The sequence below is a fragment of the Takifugu flavidus genome, chromosome 20 (assembly GCF_003711565.1).
Source record: "Takifugu flavidus isolate HTHZ2018 chromosome 20, ASM371156v2, whole genome shotgun sequence".
NCBI classification, from domain to species: Eukaryota; Metazoa; Chordata; class Actinopteri; order Tetraodontiformes; family Tetraodontidae; genus Takifugu; species Takifugu flavidus.
In genome coordinates this window covers 8,392,129-8,415,412 of record NC_079539.1, presented here as the reverse complement: position 1 = coordinate 8,415,412, position 23,284 = coordinate 8,392,129, and the positions used below count along the sequence as shown (strand labels likewise).

At 41.3% G+C, this 23,284-nt stretch overlaps 3 protein-coding genes across 5 annotated transcripts; 1 reads left to right on the top strand and 2 right to left on the bottom strand.

Moving 5' to 3' along the window:
- Positions 1–356: 356 nt before the first annotated feature.
- On the top strand, positions 357–10,091 carry LOC130516737 (NACHT, LRR and PYD domains-containing protein 3-like). Its single transcript, XM_057017912.1, has 13 exons — positions 357–565; positions 1,248–1,377; positions 2,390–2,503; positions 2,578–2,656; positions 2,733–2,931; positions 3,024–4,812; positions 4,894–5,067; positions 5,648–5,821; positions 5,928–6,101; positions 6,283–6,456; positions 6,588–6,740; positions 7,002–7,048; positions 7,134–10,091. Exons 1-13 carry the CDS (start codon positions 529–531, stop codon positions 7,712–7,714), a joined length of 3,825 nt encoding a protein of 1,274 aa, XP_056873892.1. The 5' UTR covers positions 357–528; the 3' UTR covers positions 7,715–10,091.
- Positions 9,922–15,412, bottom strand: LOC130516739 (uncharacterized). 2 transcript variants are annotated; one of them, XM_057017917.1, is made up of 3 exons: positions 15,269–15,412; positions 12,095–12,146; positions 9,922–11,760 (listed from the first exon to the last, which is right to left on the bottom strand). In XM_057017917.1, the coding sequence occupies exons 1-3, from the start codon at positions 15,273–15,275 to the stop codon at positions 10,161–10,163; spliced, it is 1,659 nt and encodes a 552-aa protein (XP_056873897.1). In that variant the 5' UTR covers positions 15,276–15,412; the 3' UTR covers positions 9,922–10,160. The 2 variants fall into 2 exon arrangements, with proteins under 2 accessions (XP_056873897.1, XP_056873896.1); XM_057017916.1 differs by lacking the exon at positions 15,269–15,412 and adding an exon at positions 12,613–12,661.
- Positions 13,469–21,752, bottom strand: lmbrd2b (LMBR1 domain containing 2b). Of its 2 annotated transcripts, XM_057017915.1 has the most exons (19): positions 21,562–21,740; positions 20,619–20,675; positions 19,967–20,149; positions 19,783–19,886; positions 18,961–19,059; positions 18,717–18,884; positions 18,327–18,537; positions 18,166–18,240; positions 17,975–18,088; positions 17,668–17,851; positions 17,396–17,577; positions 17,088–17,221; positions 16,667–16,772; positions 16,490–16,587; positions 16,297–16,400; positions 16,165–16,211; positions 15,772–15,886; positions 15,562–15,688; positions 13,469–15,466 (listed from the first exon to the last, which is right to left on the bottom strand). In XM_057017915.1, the coding sequence occupies exons 3-19, from the start codon at positions 20,138–20,140 to the stop codon at positions 15,403–15,405; spliced, it is 2,106 nt and encodes a 701-aa protein (XP_056873895.1). In that variant the 5' UTR covers positions 20,141–20,149; positions 20,619–20,675; positions 21,562–21,740; the 3' UTR covers positions 13,469–15,402. The 2 variants fall into 2 exon arrangements, with proteins under 2 accessions (XP_056873895.1, XP_056873894.1); XM_057017914.1 differs by lacking the exon at positions 20,619–20,675 and having other exon boundaries at positions 21,562–21,752.
- Positions 21,753–23,284: the final 1,532 nt, after the last annotated feature.

The following is a 23,284-nucleotide window of genomic DNA, read 5'->3' as shown; positions in this document are numbered from 1 at the left end:
AGCCATGGTTGTTTTCACCTGATAAATCAATAATGAATAGAACTGTTGTGGTGGAAGAAGTATTCTAAGTGAAAAAAACCATACAACAATGTAAAAAAAAACTCAATTTAAAGCAAAAGTCCTGCATGAGAAAGCATACTACAGTTAAAGTCCACAAACATGATCAGCCAACGGTCCTGTTGTCCCAGAAAGGCGTGGATCTGCATATGTTGATGAGAATGTGATAATATCATGAATTACAATTGTTTGCGCAGAGCCGCAGATGCTGCTTCCAGAGCCGCAGGCACGTTGTGTTTGAGTCGCAAGGTGGCGCTGTTGCAAAGACCACAGGGGCGTTGCTGAAAGTGCCACATCCGGGGCTGCAGAGACGTATATTGCATGAGGGTGGGCGAAAGTGAAAGCTGCGTAAACCCTGCGAAACAAAATGTGACTAAATTTGAAATGCGTATCTAATTTACCGAGCATATAGAAGAAGCAACTGCAGCAACCCGAACTTGGATTAGAGCTCCACTTGAATTAATTAAAAAAATGAGCATCATCTTGGATCAAGAGGAGTTGCCAGAAGGTGAGAAATATCAAAACGGCTTAGAAGAAATGAGTTGAAGTATTCTCGCAACGCGTCACATATCCAGCATGAACTAAGTGATCTTGATACTCTGATCATTTGCTCATTAATGAGGAGACATGCTGCTTTGCTTTGGGTATTAAACTCAGCAGGATTGGGCCACGCATCCTGCGCCTTGCGTGCATCCCGCTGACAGCGGCTCAGCTCCCGGGGGCAGCATGTGTGGCTCAGGAGGTTCTGACTGGCCTCCACAGACAGTTGGATCGTTTGGGGGAGGTCGGTAACTTGGATTACCAGTCTCCCACAGGCAGAAATCATGTAATGTGGGGATGAGAAAGTTTGGTTTAAGGGGCATTTGTAGTGTAATATTCAATGACCTTAACCTTTTTTATATGAGGTCAAACTGGTGCTACGAAAACAACAAATGCTAAATCTGAGTTCTGTGGCAATAGAGTCTGAACCTTTTCCTGCACGTTTTTGTACTTATTGTACATTGAAAATAAAATAATTGCTTCTACATTTATTTTTGCATTTGGGTACTTTATTTAGTTTTGTTTATTTGCAGTGAGTGTGTTATTTTTCTACATAATGTGCCATTCATTTGTTTTGAATATTAAAGTAACTAATCTAAATTTGTTATGTGGAAACATAATGACAATAATGTTCTTGATGTTTACCCAAGCTGCAGCCTCCTGCAAAAGAGACCTCGAGTTCCCCGATTCCGTCTGTCTGTCCTGCAAGAGCAACCAGTCAAAGGAAATCTTTACAGTCTTTAAAAGAGAACCTCTGTCTTTATGTTCCACTGATGACAGGTAAGACCTTATGTACCGGTATCTCTCGAGGAGAACAATGATTATCTCCTTATGTGGGATAGTTTGCTAAAAGCGCCTCACAGTGTCACAGTGGAGTTGAGGTACACATAAAACTAATACAGATGTTATGTCCCTATGCTGGGGAAAATGATAAAGGGAAGAAAAAATAACAAAACCACAGAACAACAACACGTTTGCACGTCTTGCCTCATTGTCATCTTCTTTGTTTTTTCTTTCACACACTCCCATTTGAGTGCAGTTTTTTATTACTAGTACATAAAATGTCAACAAACAGCAATATAAAAATTAAAGATTTTTTTTCTAAAACTGAGGTTATGTCTGGGTTTAGGGTTCAGGTTGGGTTAGGTCAAGGTTAGAAGGATTCTGTTCAGTTTGGGGTTTGGAGTTTTGGGTAGCAGTTCTTTTGCACTGTCGGTGAGTGGGGAGGCTGCAGACCCGTCTGGAGGGGATCCAGGTTCAAGACCAGGCCCGGGCAGCCAGAGCAAGAGGAGCCATGTAATTCTGTCATGCACATCATCAAAGAGTTTTTAAATGCATAAGTCATTAACATGGTTGGGGTTCAGGGTTTGGGTTTAAACTTTGTTGCACTGGCCTACTGATCTGAGTAGTGTGAGGGAAAGGAAAAGCTCCCATTGAGGGTCAGAAGATCAGAGCGAGTATCCCAGTCAGTCACACAGAAAATGTTAGGAGAGGTAAAAAATAGAGTTTAGAATCATTCGATAGTAAAATTCTTCCCATTTTTGAGAGAATTTTTTTTAAAGAAGAAAGGTAAATATAGGGTCAAAGCTAAATTGCTGGATAAAAAAATACTAGAAAGGATACGATTATGTTAGGTTGGGGTTATATTAGGGTCATGGCTAGGGTTAGAGGAGTGGAAGAGACAGCAACGTGTGCAGCATTTGCAACTGTAAAATTCACACAGGCAACACGCCAGCTACAACGTCTAATATTTATTAATCACTCACATTTACCTGAGCTCTTTTCACTTCAGTGCTCCGCAGCAGAGCCGAGACTCTCCTGAGCCACCATGTCTGTCCGTTGGGAGCCACCAGTCTAAAGACTTGATCGTCAACTTGGAAAACGATCGGCCATCTGCGGAGCAGAGGTAAGTAGGCGACTGGGCGCCTGGATGGAATTCTCCTTGTAGTCATTGCCAACCTATCTTTGCTGCCTCCACAGGGTTGACCCAAAGGATTCAACTGTCTCTATTATTCCATGTTTTCAGCAACGTCAAACAGACCTGGATTCCTTATTTAAGGTCTGTACTTCTACTTCTCCTGCTTTACAACCTGTCTCTTTATGATAATCCTAACCAAAATGTTACTCTGCATCAGCTGTTGGAAGACAGCCTGGTGTCTATTGTGAAGAATGAGCTGAAATGGGTCCAGAAGGTCTTGAGTACAGAATGCTTTTTGAGACCTTGGATAGAGGTTGAAGATGGAGTGCAGATGGGAAGCTGCAGAAAGATGATTCAAGAGGTGATTCTGCAGGTCCTAATGACCAACAAGGACCTGGCTGGCTGTGGGAAGAGCAGTAAGAGAGAGATCTAACTTGCAGAATAAACTTTGCTTTATTTGTGTCGCAAGAAATATGTTGATTAATTTTCCTTTTTTAAATTTTTACAGAGGTTTTGGGTGCCGTCTGTCAAAACAATCTCAAATTTAGGCTAAAGGGAAAATTTAGGTGGGTTTCTGAGGGGCTCACTAAAGCAGGAAGTCCAACCCTTCTGAATCAGATATACACCGAGCTCCTCATCACAGAGGGGGGTTCTGGAGGGGTCAACAATGAGCATGAGGTTAGATACATTGAACAAGCGGCCAGGAAAGCAAAAACACAGGAAATAACAGTTGGACGAGAAGACATCTTTAAACCATTGCCAGGAAGAGACAAATCCATCAGAACAGTGATGACTACGGGAGTGGCTGGGATTGGGAAAACAGTCTTAACTCAGAAGTTCACTCTGGACTGGGCTGAAAACAAAACCAACCAGGAGACCCAGTTCATCTTCCCCTTTACTTTCCGAGAGCTGAATTACCTTAAAGGGAAAACGTACAGCTTGGTGGGACTGGTGCATGACTTCTTCCCTGAAACCAAACAAGCAGGGCTCTGCAGGTTTGACCACTTCCGGGTTGTGTTCATCTTTGACGGTCTCGATGAGTGTCGACTCCCTCTGGACTTTCGCAGCAATAAGACTGTGACCGATCCCACGGAGTCCGCCTCTGTGGACGTGCTGCTGACAAATCTGATCAAGGGGACGCTGCTCCCTTCTGCTCGCCTCTGGATCACAACACGACCTGCTGCGGCCGCTCTGGTCCCTGCTGACTGTATTGACAGGGCAACAGAGGTCAGGGGCTTCACTGACCTGCAAAAGGAAGAATATTTCAGGAAGAGATTGGGAGATCGGCAGCATGCCAGCACGATCATCTCTCACGTAAAGATGTCGCGAAGCCTTCACATCATGTGCCACATCCCAGTCTTCTGCTGGATCACTGCCACAGTTTTGGAAGATGTCTTGAACTCTGCAGAGGGAGCAGAGCTACCCAAGACCCTGACCGAGATCTACATCCATTTCCTGGTCATCCAGTTGAAACTTAAAAATGTCAAGTACGACGGCAAAGGAGAGACGGACTCACATTGGTGCCCACAGAGCAGGGACTTGGTCGAGTGTCTGGGCAAACTAGCATTTGAGCAGCTCCAGAAAGGGAACGTGATCTTCTATGAATCCGACCTGACAGAATGTGGTATCGATGTCACGGCCGCCACGGTGTACTCAGGGATGTTCACGCAGATCTTCAAAGAAGAGAAAAGTCTATACCAGACCAAGGTGTTCTGCTTCATCCACCTGAGTGTTCAAGAGTTTCTTGCTGCTCTCTATGTCCATTTGAGATTTGTCGAGCATAATGTCAATCTGTTGTCCAAACAAAAAATCAAATTTAAGTGGCCAAAGCAAGATCTAAACTCTTTACACAGGAGTGCTGTGGATGAAGCCTTACAGAGCCCAAATGGCCACCTAGACTTGTTCCTGCGCTTCCTCCTCGGGCTTTCACTGCAGGCCAATCAGACGCTGCTGCGTGGTCTGCTGACAAAAACAGAAGGTGCCTCACGAGCTATCCTCAAAACGAGAACGTACCTCAAGAAGAAGATCGACCCAAATCTGTCTCCAGAGAGAAACATTAACTTGCTCCACTGCCTGAATGAACTGAAGGACAGTTCCCTGTTGGAGGAGATTCAGCAGTACCTGAGAGCAGGAAGTCCTGACACTGATGACCTGTCTCCTGCTCAGTGGTCAGCTCTGGTCTTTATATTACTGTCATCAGAGGAAGATCTGGACACATTTGACCTTAAGAAATACTCTGATTCAGAGGAAGGAGTTACGATGCTGCTTCCAGTGCTCAAAGCCTCCAGAAAAGCTCTGTACGTACCCCACAGACATGCATTACTTAGATTCAATGGGGGAAAAAATCAATGTATATTTAAATGTATAATTCTTTTCAGATTAACTGCTCGTAACCTCTCTATGGGCAACTGTAAGCTTCTGGGCTCGGTTCTCAGCTCCGAGTCCTCGGCTCTGCGAGAGCTGGACCTGAGCGACAACAACCTGGAGCAGCCAAAAATGGAGCTGTTGGCCGCTGGACTGGAGAGTCCATGCTGCAATCTGCAAAGTCTCAGGTCAGGATCCCTCAACTGCTTATTTCCGTTTGATTGATTAGTCATTTTCTTAGGCCCATGAAGATCTTCCTGCAAGCCAATTTGATACAAGCTTCATGCTGTGATTTCAAAACTCTAAAATACCAAAGGTAGAGTCAAGTTCTGTAAATGAATCACCATAAATGTTAAATTTGCTAGTAAACAGTTGCCAAAACTGTTGGATGTACAGCAATTAAACAGTCCTAAAACAAGAAAGGAGGGTGCAAAGTACCTACAGGAATGAGGAGAAACTGGTGATGTCCACTGGAGGTTAGGGTTGGAGAAATCAAAATCCCTATCAATGAAAAGGTAGGAGATTCGTGGAAATGATTTTCATTTTAAGCTCCCAGAAATGCAGGTTCTGGGCCTTAAATGGATAAAAATGAAATCAATCTGAATCTTAGTTGTTTCATGTCAAATCCATTGTGGCGCTAACAACGTATAAACATGGTGCTTATCCAAGGACCTCTGGACTGCTGGACTCATTCTAACTGGTAAGGAATGATGCAATGAAGATTGTGCAGGAAGAGGTGATGCACCTCCTCCCCTCTTCTCTTTGCAGGTTATCAAGCTGCGTGATCACGGAGGACAGTTGTGCTTGTCTGGCCTTGGCACTGCAAACCAACCCCTCCCACTTAAAAGAGCTGGACCTAAGCTACAATCCTCTTGGAGATGGTGGAGTAATGGTGCTGTCCGCTGCGTTGAAGGATCCACACTGTATGCTTCATAAACTCAGGTGACGCTTAAATGAGCATCTGTTGCAAAACTGCAGCCGTATCAATGTCACCAAATTACCAGTGTCAATAATGCACAGTCATGAACTCTGGTTCCTGCCTCTACAGGTTGAGCGGCTGTAACTTGTCAGAGGGAAGCTGCAGAGATCTCGCTTTAGTTCTTAGCACCGAGACCTCGAGTATAAAAGATCTGGATCTGAGTGACAACAACATCCAGGATTCAGGACTAATGTTACTGTCAGATGGATTAAACAGTCCACACTGTCAAGTGGAAGTAGTCCGGTCAGTATTCTCAATAAATATCAAATTAAACACAATAACATTTTATATTGTTAAATATACAAAACTGATTAAGTGCTTATATCCATAACTGGTAATAGCACAGCAGTATTATCACCGAATGGTGTCACTGTTTATTTCTTTATGTCTTATCACACTGTCCTCTCGGTCAACGTGTCTCCAGACTTAGTGGCTGTGACCTCTCACCGAAAAGCTGTGAAGTTCTGGCATCAGCACTCAACTTCCGGGCCTTGAGTCTGAGAGAACTGGAGCTAAATAACAACAACCTGGGGGATTCTGGAGTGGAGCTGCTGTCCGCCGCACTGAAAGCTCCCCAGTGCTCTCTGCAGACGCTCAGGTCAGTGTTGAGGTGTGCGAGGTGTAATCCCCAAACTAGGATTTCCTAATTATAGTTCTCATTAGTGAACTCAAGGTCAACCTTTATAGTGATAATGATAGCGCGTTGCTTGTCATCTTGTGTGTTTGAAGGCTGTCGGGCTGCCTGGTCACAGACGTGGGCTGTGCTTCTCTGGCCTCTGCTCTGAACGGCAGCTGTCTGAGGGAGCTGGACCTGAGCTATAACCATCCAGGAGGTGCAACATGGAATCAGTTGTTCCCTTTCCTTGCACAAGATGATCTCAGGTAGGAACATGCAAGGCTTTAAGAGAGAAGAAACGCATTTTTAAATCAATGGAAACGTACATATCAGCGCAGATAACATGTAGGATTCCCAATAAATAATAAAGACTGCTTATTATAATAAGTAATTGTCTTTTAAAAGTGTACTTTGTCACCTATCAAGTAGTTTTCTTTGTTCATGTTTCTTAAAATAATATATATTTTTAGCCTTGGGGAATTCCACATCACTTATCAACCTGCTGACAAAGTGAACTGTTCTTCTAGGTTGGAGCCTGGTGGAGCAAGATATTTGAGAGCCGGTCTGACAAAGTGTAAGCTTGTTTCCAAAGTTAACACTTTAAAATCTGTCTCTTCTGCGCCATCAACAGAAGCTTTATGTACTGTTCTCTCCATTAGATGCCTGCGAACTTGTGCTGGACACAAACACCATCAACAGAAAACTGAAGCTGTCTGACCACAACAGGAAGGTGACCTTCGTGGCCGAGGGGCAGCCGTATATAGAACACCCAGACAGGTTTGACAACTGGTCTCAGCTCATGTGCAAAAACGGTCTGACCGGACGTTGTTACTGGGAAGTGGACTGGAGGGGCGATGTTGATATCTCAGTGAGTTACAGAGGAATCTGCAGGAAAGGGAACAATGCCGACTGTGTGTTTGGGGTGAACAGTTGTTCTTGGAGCCTTTTCTGCTCTGAGATCAAAGGGTTCTCCGTCTGTCACAAAAGAAACAGAACATTGATCCCACACTCATCTCCTGCCTCCAATAGAGTCGCGGTGTATTTGGACTTCGCTGCCGGCTCGCTGTCTTTTTACACGGTCGCCTCTGGCACGATGAACCACCTCCACACCTTTAACACCACTTTCACCGAAGCCCTCTTCCCCGGGTTTGGGCTGTGGTCCGACAAGTCTGGTTCCACTGTGTCTCTGTGCTCTCTGAAGAAGGCAGAACTTGGTGGCAGCAGTGACGCACAAAGATAAAGATGTTCAATTGGGAAAATAGTCAGCTATTGAAACTCCAGTCGAACAAAAGCTTAAAGTATTTATCTGATACAAAAGTACTTAAATATCAATAAGTTTACGGTAAATTTCAACATCTATTACCTCTATGCTGTCTACTGTCTAGACCAGGGGTCACCAACCTTTTTGAAACCAAGAGCTACGTCATGGGTACCGAGTCATGTGAAGGGCTACCGCTTGACACACTCCTCTAAAATAACAAATTGTGTCTGTGTGTGTGTGTGTGTGTGTGTGTGTGTGTGTGTGTGTATCAATAACTTAAAGTGGGCAACAGAAAAGATCAATATTCAACACTTTATTATTATTAATCTCAGCAATTGTTCAGATGATCACTTCTACATTTTCACCAGACCCTTTCAACCATAAGAAACTAAACCATTTTAACAATTCATAAACTATGTTGAACCATGTTTTAAAAAGTTATGCAACATTTAAAAAAATTAACTTTCATATTGAATAAATCTTAACTGAACAAATCTACTGCAATTCTGCTCAAAATCTGTTACATTTTATAAACACACTTTTTAGCTCATGGGCCTTCTCTGACTGTAGAATGCTTCCCGGTGGGTAGTTAGCATTAGCATTGTAGCTTTCATGACGCGTAGTGAAGCATCGCTCCACATTGTGCTGCTTCGCCGTCATCACAGTCGCCCCACAGATGCAACATACACACCTTCCTTTCACAGTAGTAAAAAATGACTCTTCCTCCCATTCACTTTGAAAATGATAAATTTACTGTCGTCTTTTTGCCATGTTTTTGGGGTAGAAAATTGCACTCCACTCACCATCTTCACTTCCCGCTAGTTTATTGTCCACAAGCGCAAAGGTTCTTTAATGCGCACAATATTGACCTTTGAACTAGGTCAGAGTTCACCTTCACTTTATTTATATTTTTATTTATTTTTAAAACATTGTCATTTTAAAATCTATGTAAATGCAGGTGTGATTTAAAAAAAATAGCGGTAGAAAAATTTTTTCTTAGACGCACCTCACTTGCGAGTTTTGCTATTTTTAGAACAGGCTTGTGGGCGACTCATGTGGTCATTGCGGGCGACTTGGTGCCTACGGGCACTGTGTTGGTGACCCCTGGTCGAGACTGTTTGTTTGGCTACATATATAAGACAATACACAGTAAGTTAATAGTGTCAAGATCTACATTATAAAATTGAATTTCACAGATCCTGTCTCTCACTCTTTTTGTGTCCTCATAGATGTCATGTGCTTTATCATCGCTGTCACTACCAATACGATTAGTATAAATGCTGACATGTTGCTGAAGTTAAGGATGTTCTCTGTATATGTGGCACCTACTGTACATCTGTCTGTTCCAGGAGAAGGTTCCTCATCTTTTCAAGCATGTATATTATGTTCAAACAAATGTAACTGGCACTATTTGTGTGTTCTTATTTATGATCTGTCTCTCACATTTGTTTGTCTTTATTTGCACTTGCATGTTTAAAATAAGGGAATAGTGATTAGTGTTTAAGTGATCCCGGTCATTTAGGATTTTACTCCAAACATGTTTCTTCCTCGAAGACGATGGTTCCCCGCCCTCCTTCCAGTTTTTAACAATGCAGCTCTTGACCCAACTTAAATAGTTTTTGCAATCTCCTTAAATGATTCTCAGCTTGATGCAGCCAAAGATTTGATCCTGCTGAAACATACGAACATCGTTTCCATGACAACAACTGAGAAGTGACGCATGGCATCAGTTGGGGTTAAACAATTTGTTGCCAGCTGAAATAGAGCTGCAGGAATTATCCATGAGGAGGCTCTTACCTATTTGCAAAGGTGGCCAGGCCACTTTTTTTTTCATGCCAGGTGGTGCATTAATTATTTGTAGGAAAAAGCTACAGAAGGAGTAATTTATTCAATTAACTTTATTATTTGTTTCTACTACTGGCTGCTTTCTGGAAACCTTTCAGAGAATTTCACATCAGAACAAAAACACTTGGACATTCATACCAACAGTGTGAATGCTGCAGCCACACTTTTTTTTGTCTCCTCATGCCTCCACAACACCGGGATGGACAAGTGTCAGCATTTCATACTGTATGTTGTTGGATCCAATTTGATATGTGTTATTTGAAATGGTCACTTCCCGTTTTGTCATGTTGCATAAACTGACAAGACGACAACAACACTATCAAATTAGAAAATGTCAAGTCTTGTTGAAGTTGTTCTGAATGTATTTATTTATATTTTGTTGTATTTATTTTTCAGTATTACACACATATGCTTATCAGCACTTTAGTAATCATGACTTTTCATGTCTTCTATCTTTATTCCTTTTATGTTAACATTTACAATTAAAGTCATTTGTCATGCTTAATCACAACTACACATCTATTTATTGGATATGGGATTATAAGTACTTTTAGGGGGTCAATGTGAAATTGATGAGATTTCAATAGTTGAAGTCGGCGGCTTCGATGGCATTTTCGACATCGACCAATTTTTTGTAGGAGAGTGCAGCTTGGGTCCAATCATCCATTTTACTCTTAATCACTTCCAGTTTCTTCTTCATCTCTGTCTTGCTCTCCCCCAGTTTGCTGATCAGGAAATCCAGGCAGACCACAGTGGACAGTGACGGGACATTCAGAGCGATTTTTTCCAGCGCCTCCACATGCTGGAGGGATTCATTCAACATCTTGTCCTTGTCCATTTCCAGTACTTTTACTTTCTTCTCCAGTATTTCCAGAAGGCTCAGTTTGCTCTCACTTTCTGCCTTGTTGGCTTCATATTTCTCTTTCATGTCCTGTAGGGTCATTTTGACCTTTTCTGTCTTGTTCACATAGATCCAGTTTTCTTTTACGTGGACTGAGACGGGGCACATCCTGGTACAGGAGGTGCAGTGGCCACGTTTCATCACTTCACAGTGTTTGGGATACCAGGCTATGGTGCATCCAGGCTGGTGACAGTTCTCCTCACAGACGGTGCAGCAGGTGGCCCCTTCATAGAACAGCAGCCCCCACAGGCCGCTATCGACGCTCTTCTTTTCTTTGTACACCTTCTCTACCTCAACCGTGAAGTTCTCGTTCTTCTTCATCTCCTGCTCATAATTTGCAAGAGCCTCCCGAGTCTTATGAATTTCGCTCTGCTTCATCTCAAGAAAGGTGATTCTCTCTTTTAGGTTTTTTATGCAGGCCTCCAGTCGGATTCGCTCGTTGAGGACGGCGGTAGTTATCTTCAGCTTTTGGGGTTCAATTCCAGCCAGAAATCTTGTGAACCCAATCAACCCCTTCAGCGATGTGTTGTCAGCATTTTTAAGCATTTCAAAGTTTTCCGACCTGTCTTCCTTCTGGTAGTTATTAAACAAGAAGTGAATGATTTGCTTCTTTTCGTCTTTAGCACACTTGATTTTTGCATCCTCCAGAGCGTTCAGGACATTCTTTGGCGTTATTCCATCCGAGTGTGTGATCAGGGCAATGAAGTTGTTCTTGACATCTTTCCCAAACAGAGACACCACTGAATCAAAGATGTACAGCAGCCGGTCGCTCAGTCGATTCTCGCTGCCTTTCAGCACCAGGCCCACTGCACTGAGCTCATGAATTCCATCCTCCGAGCGAAACCAGTCATACAGTCTTTGTCTGATGATGGCATCTCTTTTGACCCTTCTGGTGTCTCCGTACCCAGGAGTATCGATGATGGTCAGAGAGTAAGGAAGAACTCTACCTTCAAAACCAAAGATCTCGTACACAATCACGTCTGACGTCTGGCTCTCGGACTGACTGACTGTCTGCTTTTCCTCTACAATCTCAAACCAGACGTCGTCCTCCCACCTCACCCCGATGGCGTAGTTGACGAGGGCATTGATCAGAGTGGATTTTCCTGTTCCCGTCTCACCCAAAAGCAGGATGGTTTTGTTTTTTGTATTTGCATCCTTTTCTCCGAGGGTCATTCGTTTTAGCGTTCCAATGTTCTTTGATTTTGGCTTCAGCTGGTAGACTTTTGGAGATCCACCACGGATCAGTTCTTTACAGGTAATGCTGTCAAATTTAGATGGGCTGTGGAAACGAGATGTTCATATACATATACACACACACACACACACATATATATATATATATATATATATATATATATATATATATATATATATATATATATATATATATATATATGAGAGAGAGAGAGAGATAGTTTTTAAAAAACATAAAAACAGTGATATTTTGATTAAAAACATAAATATCCTGTTACACAGTATTATAATTAGTATGGAGGATGATTAATGAACTATTCATCAAGAATTTGCATACTGTTACACAACAGTACAAAAGTACCACCCTAAACAATTAAAGTAGAACTGTTACTTCTTACTTTATACGATGCGTTACTCACCTCTCCATGGCAACATGTCCCTGGTGAGTGACTGTTGAGATGCTGATTACTTCTGTAGATGTGAGAAAAACACAGTCATCACCCGTGTGCCAGCCAGTGTGTTATATGAGTGTAGAGGAGCTGAGTAGAATTACAGTCCAATGTTTATGTGCAATGTTACAATGCAAGCAATAATTTAAAGACTGTTACACACAACATCCATTTATCTCTTGTTATTCCTAATCAGGAGTACGCTTGTAAAATAAATTTATACGAAATGAATTGTGGAGAATGAAAAATGTGGGTAAATGCTTGAATATAAATATCTACATTTCTGCTAATTCTGTATGATAATGTATTTATTTTTAATATACTAATTAAATGAATGTACATTTGTGTTCAGCTCCTCTATTATATTTATCTGGGCTAACTGATCCAATGCTGGGTTGGTAAATAAATTTGTTCCTTTTTGAAAAAAATCAGAGACGTATTGAAAGCTTTTTTGGGGGAGGGCTTCCCCCCAAAATCAAAACACCAACCGGAAGTTAACAGTGATTTTATTTCGAAAATCATGACGTCACCTGACAGACTGTCACGCGCAAATTAATTAATCGTGCACAGAAAAATAGACAATTCAAATTTAAACTGTTAAACTTGGTCTTTGTTTTTGCAGTAATATTACAAATGTTCACACTGTGACAAAAACGGAAAAATATTACCTTTTATTCAATAAGGTTTTCGTTTTCTTTTTTAAACTGATCTGGAAGCGAGAACATCTAACGGGTGATTAAAATATTAAAGAAAATTAGCCTCACAGCCCCGATTTTGTCAAGTCACAGTCGTGCCATTAATTTGCATCTATTTTAAATGTAATTCTGCAGCTTTCAATCGTCTTCAGTAAATACCAGAAACACGCTTGTAACCTCGTATTTGAAGTTTAACTGTACTTACAACGCTGGAGAGTTGTGCAGAAATGTGATGGTGGAGATGTAACGATGTGAATTTATACTATAAAGAGGGAGGGGTGGAGGGGGGTCACATGGTTTCATGGAAATGATGGGAAGAGTCAGGGCAGTGCCCATCGCATGCTGTCTCCTTTCACTTTTGAATTTAAGGGTTCTTTTTCCATCTGCAATATCTAAACGCTCAGCCAGTCAAAGGAGAAATAACCCCACATTTTAAACAGAATGTTAAAAATGAAGACAAGTGATCATCAGTTTATCTGCTGTTTATGAAGATTCTTGAAAAACCCTCCATCTTTGTTATACCGTGTGTGTGTGTTGCATGTTACTTTTTTCAAAGCTTCAGCAATAACAAAAATAAACAATAAATGATTCCTTTTTTTATTGCAAATTGTAATTGTTTTTACTTCATATGGCTGATGACAAGGTCAAGTGTGTTGAATGATATTTTATTGATGTAACACTGAGTAAAACATAGATACATCAGCTTTTTATTAAAGAGAACAATGAGGAGAACAATTCATTACATCTACTGGAGGTCTGCAAAACTGGTCCGCAATGTGCCAAGATCATAAAGGACAATAAATATTCTGATATCAAGGACATAAAATCAATACTTGGTTCCTGCAATGATCAATAGCAGACTTGGATTCTTCTGGAATTGAGGGAGGGAAAACAATCAAGATACACACACAGCCACTAACCCACATAATACAAAATAAGATATACAGGATATTTACAGTGTACATATCCAAGGTCAGCATTTTCCTGTGAAACTGAAGTTAACACAAATGCTAATTCCCACTCAAACATCTAATATTTCCCAAGGCACGCCAGTGTTTTATCCCATTCCAGAGGAACCAGCTTGTCAGTGTGAACAAACCAAACAGGCCGTTCAAGACTGAAGAGGCGTGTACTGGCTTACCTGCTGCACCTACTCGAAGAAGTGCTGCTTCTGTTGTTCTGGGATTGCTGTTTTATGTAAATGCTTCAACTACGTATAGAAACACTGTACAATCTGCATCCCCAACAGGAAGTTATTACCTGTAGGCCTTTTTTTTCATACCACCACCCTCTGAAGGCATACAGTACATTTATATTTAAAATAATAATGCTCCCATTCACAGTTTTGGTACTAAAGTTAAGCCTTAGCTATTGATAAACATGAAAAAAAACAGATGTTAGTAATGAAATTGCTTATATAGACTTGGGTGTGTGGTCTTTCAAAGGGTTAACTGACATTAAGTTAAAATGAAGAAATTAGCAGTAGCTAAAACCAAAATAATGTCAATTTTGACCATCATTGTACCAATTCCTTCATAACTTTTTCCAGTTTTCATCAATAGTACAACAAAACAAAGACAATTACTTCTTTTATCCTTTGATTTACAGGATTCTTTTCTTTCTGTTCAGCGAGAAGCCACTGCAGATTTTTATTGAAATTGTAAAAATCAATTGTCAATAAAATGTGGTAACAATGTCCTGAATGTAATGTATTTGTGGAGATCAATGCTGACATAAAGAAAACCAGGAACAATGCAAACCTCAGAATATATCAGAAGGACTGCCATTTTTAGCTCAGTATAACATTAAACTACACCAGCTTCAGATGGTTTAGAACCCAAAAATCATCACATGTTTATACTAAGTTAAACATGTCGCTATAGTGCCTGAGGATAAGACAAATATAGCTTCGTAATTTCAATGTTACTGGCAGCTGGGATTGTCCTGCATCCAAGTCCTGTGCAAGGAATTTCAATGCTTAAAGAAACAGTCTGAATTCAGTGACTTTATGGTTCAAATTCATTGTTTATATGCTTCCATGGAGGATTGGGACGTCCTACCAGATATGGATCACACTGAAAATGCAACAAAACCTTCAAGTGACAGATCAGTAAATGTGACTGTTTCTCTAAAGAGAAACATAAATAAACCCACCATGTGGACGTGGAAAATAAAGAACACAATAAATAAACTATTTCCGTTAGCCTTCATTAAAGTGAAGGGCTGCAGAAGGACAAACGTGCTCAGACAGTTCGTAGGCGACTCCAGCCGACATGCAGCTAATATACATGGACACAGATCGAAGGGTTCCTTCATACCGAATAGTTTATGTAACCTTTATATTACTTTAAAAGTGCCTGTTTTCAGTTTAGTAATGAAATTACTAAGATACAGCATTGCAATGATACGCACATGCCCGGATTTTGTTTGTATTTTTTTATAAATTTACCGTGCATCCTCAGAGAGGAGGGAGCAGCCTATGGCACTAGGCTGGAGGTTGTGGGGGTACATTCGCTTCCTGGACAGTGACATTATGTGAGTGCTCCGGTTTATGGCTCCCTTTCACGTTCTCCCTCACCCATATCAGACGTCGTCGAATATTCGGCTGCGAGAGGAGGACATGGACAGATAGCGCCCGCCCGTATTTCTGGAGAGACAGAGAAAAGTCCACATGCACCACAAATCTCAGCTTCATGTATTAAGCGCCCTGGTGTCTCTGCTGTGGGAGCGCGGCTGCTTTACCTGCCAGACTCTGTTTCCAAGGGATTGTCTGTTAGCGAATCCCCGTTGAAGTCCAAGGGTTCGGCGTCCTGCAGCAGCTCAATGCAGTCCCTCTCTGTCCGGTTCCCCGACCGGGAGTATTTTGCTTCTGCAGGCAAGAGTGAAATGACATCACTTGTTAACAACGGATACTAAACTGAAAAGAGCAACACTGGTCTGGCCGGGACCTACGTCTGTTGTTGCCGGGGGCAACGGTGTCTGAATAACTGGTCTCCTTCAGTTCATGAACGCTCCTGTTCCTCGATGAGTACTCTTCTCTTTGGTTTCCATAGCGCTCCTTCCACTCCTGAAAGAACCCAACTCACATCGCTACAAAGAACTACAAATCTGGTAGTTTTCTACCAAAGGCTCTGATCGACTGGCTTTGTCTTTCTTTTCTGAAATAATCTAAATTTTAAAAAGCAGTGAAAGGTATTTCCCTGCTCCACCTCGGAAGGTTTTAAGTGATCAAAGGAAAATCTCTTTAAGATGTGTTTGTGTTCATTTTTCCTGTATACAGGTGGGTTTCCTTCACTGGCACTGGTTTGTCATGCAATTTCAAATGATCTGTTCTCTTTGACTCACCCTTCGTCTGTTCTCACCATCTTCAATCCTTTGTCGCTTCCTTTTCTCTGTGAAAGAATCCACTAAGTTTAGAAGGTTAATGGCTGTAATCCTACAAATTAGAGCTGAAACTGTTACGAAATGTTGCCTTGCCTCGCCTGATGAGCTCCTTGCCCTCATCGATCAGGTCAGAGGTCATTTCATTGTCGCCCATGAACTGCTGAAAGCCCAGAAGGTTCAGGCAACGGGTCCCGAAACTGTATAAAAAAGTTATTACAACCACATTAACAAGCAGTCTCGAGTGTTCTGGTGACAGCAAATCTACCTGTTTAACCACTTATCTCACCTGAAGTAGGTGGCGATGCAGAGGATTACTATCAACATGGGGTAGTAGATATAGAAGCCATTAGCGATGAAAGAAATAACATGCATTGAACCCATGATCTGAAAAAGAAAAGCAAGCTCAGCAGATGTTTGATGACAGCGGGGTGTATCTGTAGTTACTGTTGTGTGCAGTGATTACAGAGGTGTACGCAGTCTGCTCCTTCTGTTGATGGGAAATGGCAGAGTCCATGTGGATCAATCCCAGGAAGTTCAGGCAGAGCGGGGGTGTTAAACGGCAAAACAACCTGCAGAAAAAAGGGCATTTTATTCATTTGATCTGAATATCTTTTAGAAAAGTGCTTTAGAAATAAAATATATTGTAGTAATATTTTGAAGGGACAGCCTTTCTTCCACAATAACTCAAGTTTATCCATTGGTTAAAAGAATTAAACAGTATTTCTCTGAAACCAAGTTTTTCTATGACACCACATGAAAGCTGGATTTGGCTATGAATGCTAGATGATAATCTTAAATACTTTTCTTTCATTATTCCATGTTATTTAAAAAGAGAACTCCCAGACTCTCGGAGTCACATGTTCTGAAAGTGAGTGTTTGCTTACATGCCGCTGAACTGGAGGCTGTAAGCATCAGTCTGGTGATGGGAGGCAAAGTAGTAGTAGTTGAAAACCCGGATGCGGAAAACGGTCGAGTAAACGCACGTACACAGGAAGAAGATTGTGATAAAGCACGCCATCTGGTGGAGAAAAAGGTAACATACAGGTTAGGCCCATTGGCAGTGATTCCCAGTGACAGCACTTTGAAACTATTTCTGTCTCTATTATTGACAGAGCAATATATCATTTAAACTGTTTTTGTTACAGTCTCAGCTACAATATAGCCACATCATCACTCTGTTGATGAGACTCACCTCAATGTATAAATAATTGTAGTCTCTTTCAGCCAACTGGATGAAAACAGCAAATAATGAGAGGACGGGCCTGGTGCTGAAGAACGTGCACTCAGACCAGACCACGGCCACGCTGAACAGGGCCAGGATCACAGACAGCAGACGATAAAACCAGTGCTTCAGCAGACACTCCCAGTACCACTCTGTGAGTCCGTAAGAACGCACACCCAGAAACATGATTAAAAAATCTGAGATAAAGCCTTAAAAAACTGTAAAAAGTGACCCAAACTCACCCACAGTTGGCGTGTAAATGTAGCGGGTGAACCAACCATCTGGCTCAGCGGATGGGAAGCTGTGAACAAACTGGTGGGTTAAACTGGTTTCATTTTTAGCCACGTCTTCCAGGTGGATGGCCTGCTGCAGGAGCATCTGCCACTGAACACGAGTCCTGTTGTGTCTCTGAACCGCATAGATCACCTTTGCGAATAAACACACACACCCATGGAACATAAATCAGAGTGCACTGCAAGGCTCAATTTCGAGACCATTGCGGTCTAAGTGCAATAAATGTTATTCCCCCAAAACCCACATCGACCTCACCTGTTTGTGAAGCTTTGCTAGGCTCTTCTCACTGGGATAGGTGTTTTGTTTGTCATCAAAGTCCTCATAGTCGTCCATGTTCCTTCCCATCTTCTCTTGGTATTCCACAGGGCACTGATGGGACATTGGACAATCTGACTGAACTATGAATTCTAACAAAGCTCTTAATGGTTGATTTGAATCCCACTTACTTTTCTTAGTATTGTATCAACATACTTCCTCAACGGGTGGTTGTATTTGATGGATTCACTAATTTTTCTCACCTCCTGCAGCGACACAAGCGAGTGCAAGGCAAAAACAGTGAAGCCAGACATCAAATCACTTTGCAAGCCTTTCATTGTCCCTTGCCCACCTCCATGACGTCCTCCAGGTTCTCCTCTGCGTCGGCCTTCTCCGTCATCAGTTTGGACGCCTTGAAGTAGGTCTTGATGAGCAAGTGTCCGTGCCGCGAGGCGTTCCAGTACGAACGAGGGATCTCCACCAAGCCATAACCCAGCAGCAGCACCAGAAGGAACAGGCCCCAGGTGTTGGCTGCTGTGATCCCAATGGTCTGGAGCTCATACCTGAATCAGGCAGGACGGATACGACACTGATGCTGTGAACAAATACCGACCTAATCTTTATGTTCAAATGGCCTTCTTTTCCACATGTGCAGCACATCATTTACAGAACCTGCAAAGACCCCCATTTCTATCGTGTGGATGTTCTTTGTTCTTTTAATTGTACAACAAAGTACACTCACCAAGTCAAATGCCACTCCGGGTGCACGGCCACATAAATGAGCAAAGAGCCAAAGATGAGCAGGTAGGTCCCATAATAAATAGCATTTTCTATTAGCGCTGTTTTAATCTTCCCAGTGATGGAGAACCCTCCAGATCGAGCATATGACTGCATAAAGGGCAACAGGAGCCTGAAAAATGTCATATTAGAAACCTCAGCGTGGTTCCCAAGTCCAACAATGCACATTTGCGTAGATTCATGAGTACCATGTGAGACACTGGGACGTCCAGTACACCACCCTCCAGAACACAGGCATGATGCCATCGGGGATGTAGCTCCATGGCTTGTAGCAGGGTGTGGGTACACTGTAATTGAGAAGGATTGCATGTCACATGATGACATGGCCACCATACCATACATGAAATGGTCTGTTTGTTCCGGGGCAATATTTAGTTAGTCGCTATAGCAGCATTAAGAGGTGAACAGGGACTGTTGTCTGACATGTGACCCACAGGGGGCGCTCTTTCACCGTCTTAGGAAAGAGCAGTGAACTACAGTAGCTGCTGCTGTTCCGGGGTCAGTTCATGTCAGGCGTCGTGCTGCATGTCACGTTTGATATACTTAAACTCTCCTTCCAATTCACTCTAAGCTGTTTTACAGAAGAAGCTTGAAATAAGAAACACCTGTTCTTCTGGAACAACAATTTTACTGACAGCATTTACTTCATCTCCCAGTATTGATCTTTAATGATATTTCATCATTTTCTTATCTAAGCAAATACAAACATGATTAAAGGCTCATTCGATTAGATGGACATCATTGGGGGTTAAAACTGAGCTGTGAACTCATTTCTGGTGGATTTTGCTCACACGCACTGATGACTGTTCAAAGCAGCAGCACTGCAGAATTCAGTAAATGTGATCCTCTAATCATTGCCTGATGTTGTTTGTCACAAAGCTTAACCTTCTTCTTGAGATTAAGAAAAATCTCTCCAATTAACGCAACAAAAAAAAAACCCGATCTAATACAGATAAAAAATCTGATAAAATCTCTACACCGTCATATAGGAAGTACATGTTTTCTCTAACCTTTTAGTAGGTGTAGCATTTGATGTTGTGTGGTTGGTTGGTAACGGGGTAAGCGTGGAGACAGACTCCTGCTCCTGGTCTATCTTGCACTGCTTGTAGATGGTCTGTGTAGACACAATAAAGACACACGTTGCATCTCTCAACTCAAATGAGCAGATTTCTGATAACTCGAATGGGAACCGACCGTGCTGACGTCCAGAGGTAAAATAAAGACGATGAGGAAGCACAAATACCAGGCCAGCAGCGTGCCAAATAGCACCATGCGCTGCTGCTTCTTAAAGTCTCCATATCGGTGCAGCAGGAACAGAGCCAAGAAGAACACCACCACGATCTCAATACCCAGAGCCGCCCCACTCATCTCCGAAACCTGCAAAAGACAACAATCCAGTTTGTTACGTGGAACGCTCGTGTGGGGCGTTCATGAAATGTAGCGCTCACCCAACATCATCAGGGGGTATGTAAGGGCGTTAAACCATATCCATGTCTCGTTCGATAAAACTGAACAATCTAAATGAGAACGATTTTCTAGAGATTTTTAGACTAATTCCTCCATATTAGGGCTGGTAGTAAAATGATACAGCATTACTCTTTTCATAAATCCTTGGTTTGCTGGAATCATGGATTTTCCAGAAGCTAAGAATACCAGTACCAATTATGAGGAAAAAACAAATTTAGATAATAAATAACGGTGTGGTTCAAAGGCAAATTAAAATGCCACAGAGAGCATTGACTGCATTGGTGAGGATGAGTGAAGCTGACAGAAAAATGCCAACCCAATTAATCAAGAACCTTTATCTCAGCAAATCATTAAAGACGTGAAACAGAAGCATTCTGACCTGTAAAAACCCATGAAAGGGTCTTTTGTATTCCAGAAAGGACAGGCAACAGAGTGTCTACGGTCAGCAGAAGAATCCAGAACATGAATGAGGCAAAAGATCCAGCGACAATAAACTAATCAAAATGCTTTTTGCTTGAAATGAATTTGATCCATGGTATTTTAAGTTCAAACGTTGCCTGACTGCTTTCAAATATATTACTTTTCTGCATATTTTATGTCAATTTAATTTGATAATTCAAATGATGATTGGTATTTGTGTATCACATGCTAGTACAACAATTTAGTTTAGTTTGAGTTTCTATTTCTCATCTTTTATTCAAGAGTTAGCCTCAGTGAAAGGATCACTGGTTGAGACAGCACATTATAGACTATAATTCCGATTAGAGAGATCGGAGTTAGTTGTCTTCTTTAAATGGAGGTTGTTCAACTTAAAAACAAGCAGTTAACTCATTCCAAGGTAAAGCAAGGTGACGTAACACAGTAACGCGTTATGATCAAAGCCAGCACCCCCCTGGCTCACCACCTTTGATCTCTGGAAGGTCCCATCGGAATGATCAAAATTTAATTAGATCTTCCTTGGCCCATTATGCACATTCCATGAATATTTCTTTAAAATCCGTTCACTTTTGCTAACGGAAAAACAAACCCTGAATTACTGTATTGCGTGATCAAGCCGAGCAAATATAGTGAGATCAATAAGTGCTGTCAAACGTGTCCGTGGATACAAGAAACAAGAGATCGGTAGACTAGTAAAAATCATTAGTGCATTAGGCTTTACAGTCAAAATGTCACCAATATTTTGTTGCAGAGGGTAGAGATTTAGGGTAGAGATCAGCAGCCTGCGATCAGATAACGAGCAAGGCAACGTCAGCTAGCGAGTTAGCATAACATGACAGCTAGCAACAGAACACGGGAAACGCCACTGTTATGAGGGCTCTTACCGTTTTTCGTCGGCTTTTCAAGCATTCAAATCGATACCACGGCGCTCAGTATTTTCTATAGACGACCAAAAATGATATTCTCTTTGCTCACAGTAAAAAGAATCAATTTAATCAGTCACATCCTTGTTTCCTGACAGACCATAAAGATGACGTCTGAACTAGGGGGTCTGCGCATGCGCAGTGACCATGAAGTCCGATCTGAAATTAGGCTCTTTATTTTTTTAAATAAATAAATAATTACCTGACAAACTGAATATTCTCATCATGATGACGATGATGATCATGATGATAACTTTGATGAACTGATCTTCACTGAGGTCTAAAACGCCTGCGTTGAAATGCCTTTATATCCTAGCTCCTTGGTTATGTATCCCTGATTGGGAATAGCATGTTGACATAAAAATCATGACTACATTATAATGGCACTCTGTCCATTGGCTGATGGGCTGAATTTTGAAGGCACTTGGTCAATTGAGATCTACATTATTGTAAATTGTTTCATACAGAAGTAACAATTTAGGGATAGTATCTAATTTAAAAACTAAACTAAATGCAAAGTACACACACATGTTTGACTACAGTTTAAATTGTCCTGGTTATTTTCTGTTATTGTAATTGGCTCAGTGTTCACTATTCTTCATCAATTCATCTGAAAGTTCATTTTAAAGACTGTATCAACATTCTTTTAAGAAAGATACATTTTAGTTTGAAAATGCACTCATGCTAGGTATGATAATCCCACTGATAAAGGCGTAGCTCCAAATTTTGAAAGGCCAGCTCAACCAAGATTAACAGCTGCAATATTGCATAAAAACCTCATGATTAAAGTGTAACAAACACTTTACGAATAAAGGTGGATTGAACTGAACCTGTGAAAGTTGCGTTATCAGCGGTCACTCTGCTCTAATATTTTGATATACTGTACTTTTGATACATCCCCTTAATTGTGTAACTATAATATTTTAGAGATTCTTATGAAGAGGTTTAAACGCATAAATCAATAATCGGTTGTTATTTCATCATACACTGTAAAATGTTCTGTCACTGTCATTTAATATGGTTAAATAGTTGTCTGAGGTGGGGTTGTTGAGGCTGTTTTTCTGGTCCAAACTTGTGCAGTGGTGATTGTGTAATCATATTATTATATTAGCAAAAAGCATTTGGTGAATAAAGCCTTACTAGTTCATGAACCATTAACAGCACTCTAGAGGTTCTCATAGTTGCTGCCTGACTCGGAGATCAGGGAATTTAAATTAATTCCCATGAGATATTCAGTCATTCAAAATGAACTTTGTATGACATCACATAAAATAAAGCTGCAATTAAATGACTGTATGCTTTTCTTCAATATAATTAATAACTTTAATTTTCTATAACATCAACATTTAAAAAAAAATTGCAGTCAGGGTATTTAAACATGGTGTTGAACCTTTAATCATGGAATATATTTGAACTGTTGTGCCATATTTCTGGTCCAAGAACATAACCAACCCCCCTCCCCCCCAAATGTTTTTGTTTACTTTTTACTTTAAAAAAAAAATAAAAATTTAACTGTCAATCTCTGTCATCACCTGATATTCCAGAATGCACGAATGGAGGTAAACATGACAGCGTGTCACCACTTTGATCGACCTGCGATTAATGTTTGACCGCTGCTGCATTTATCAGCTCGCTTTCAGCCAGACAGGTGAAGAAAGAGTTTATTTTCAGGTCACACATCTGC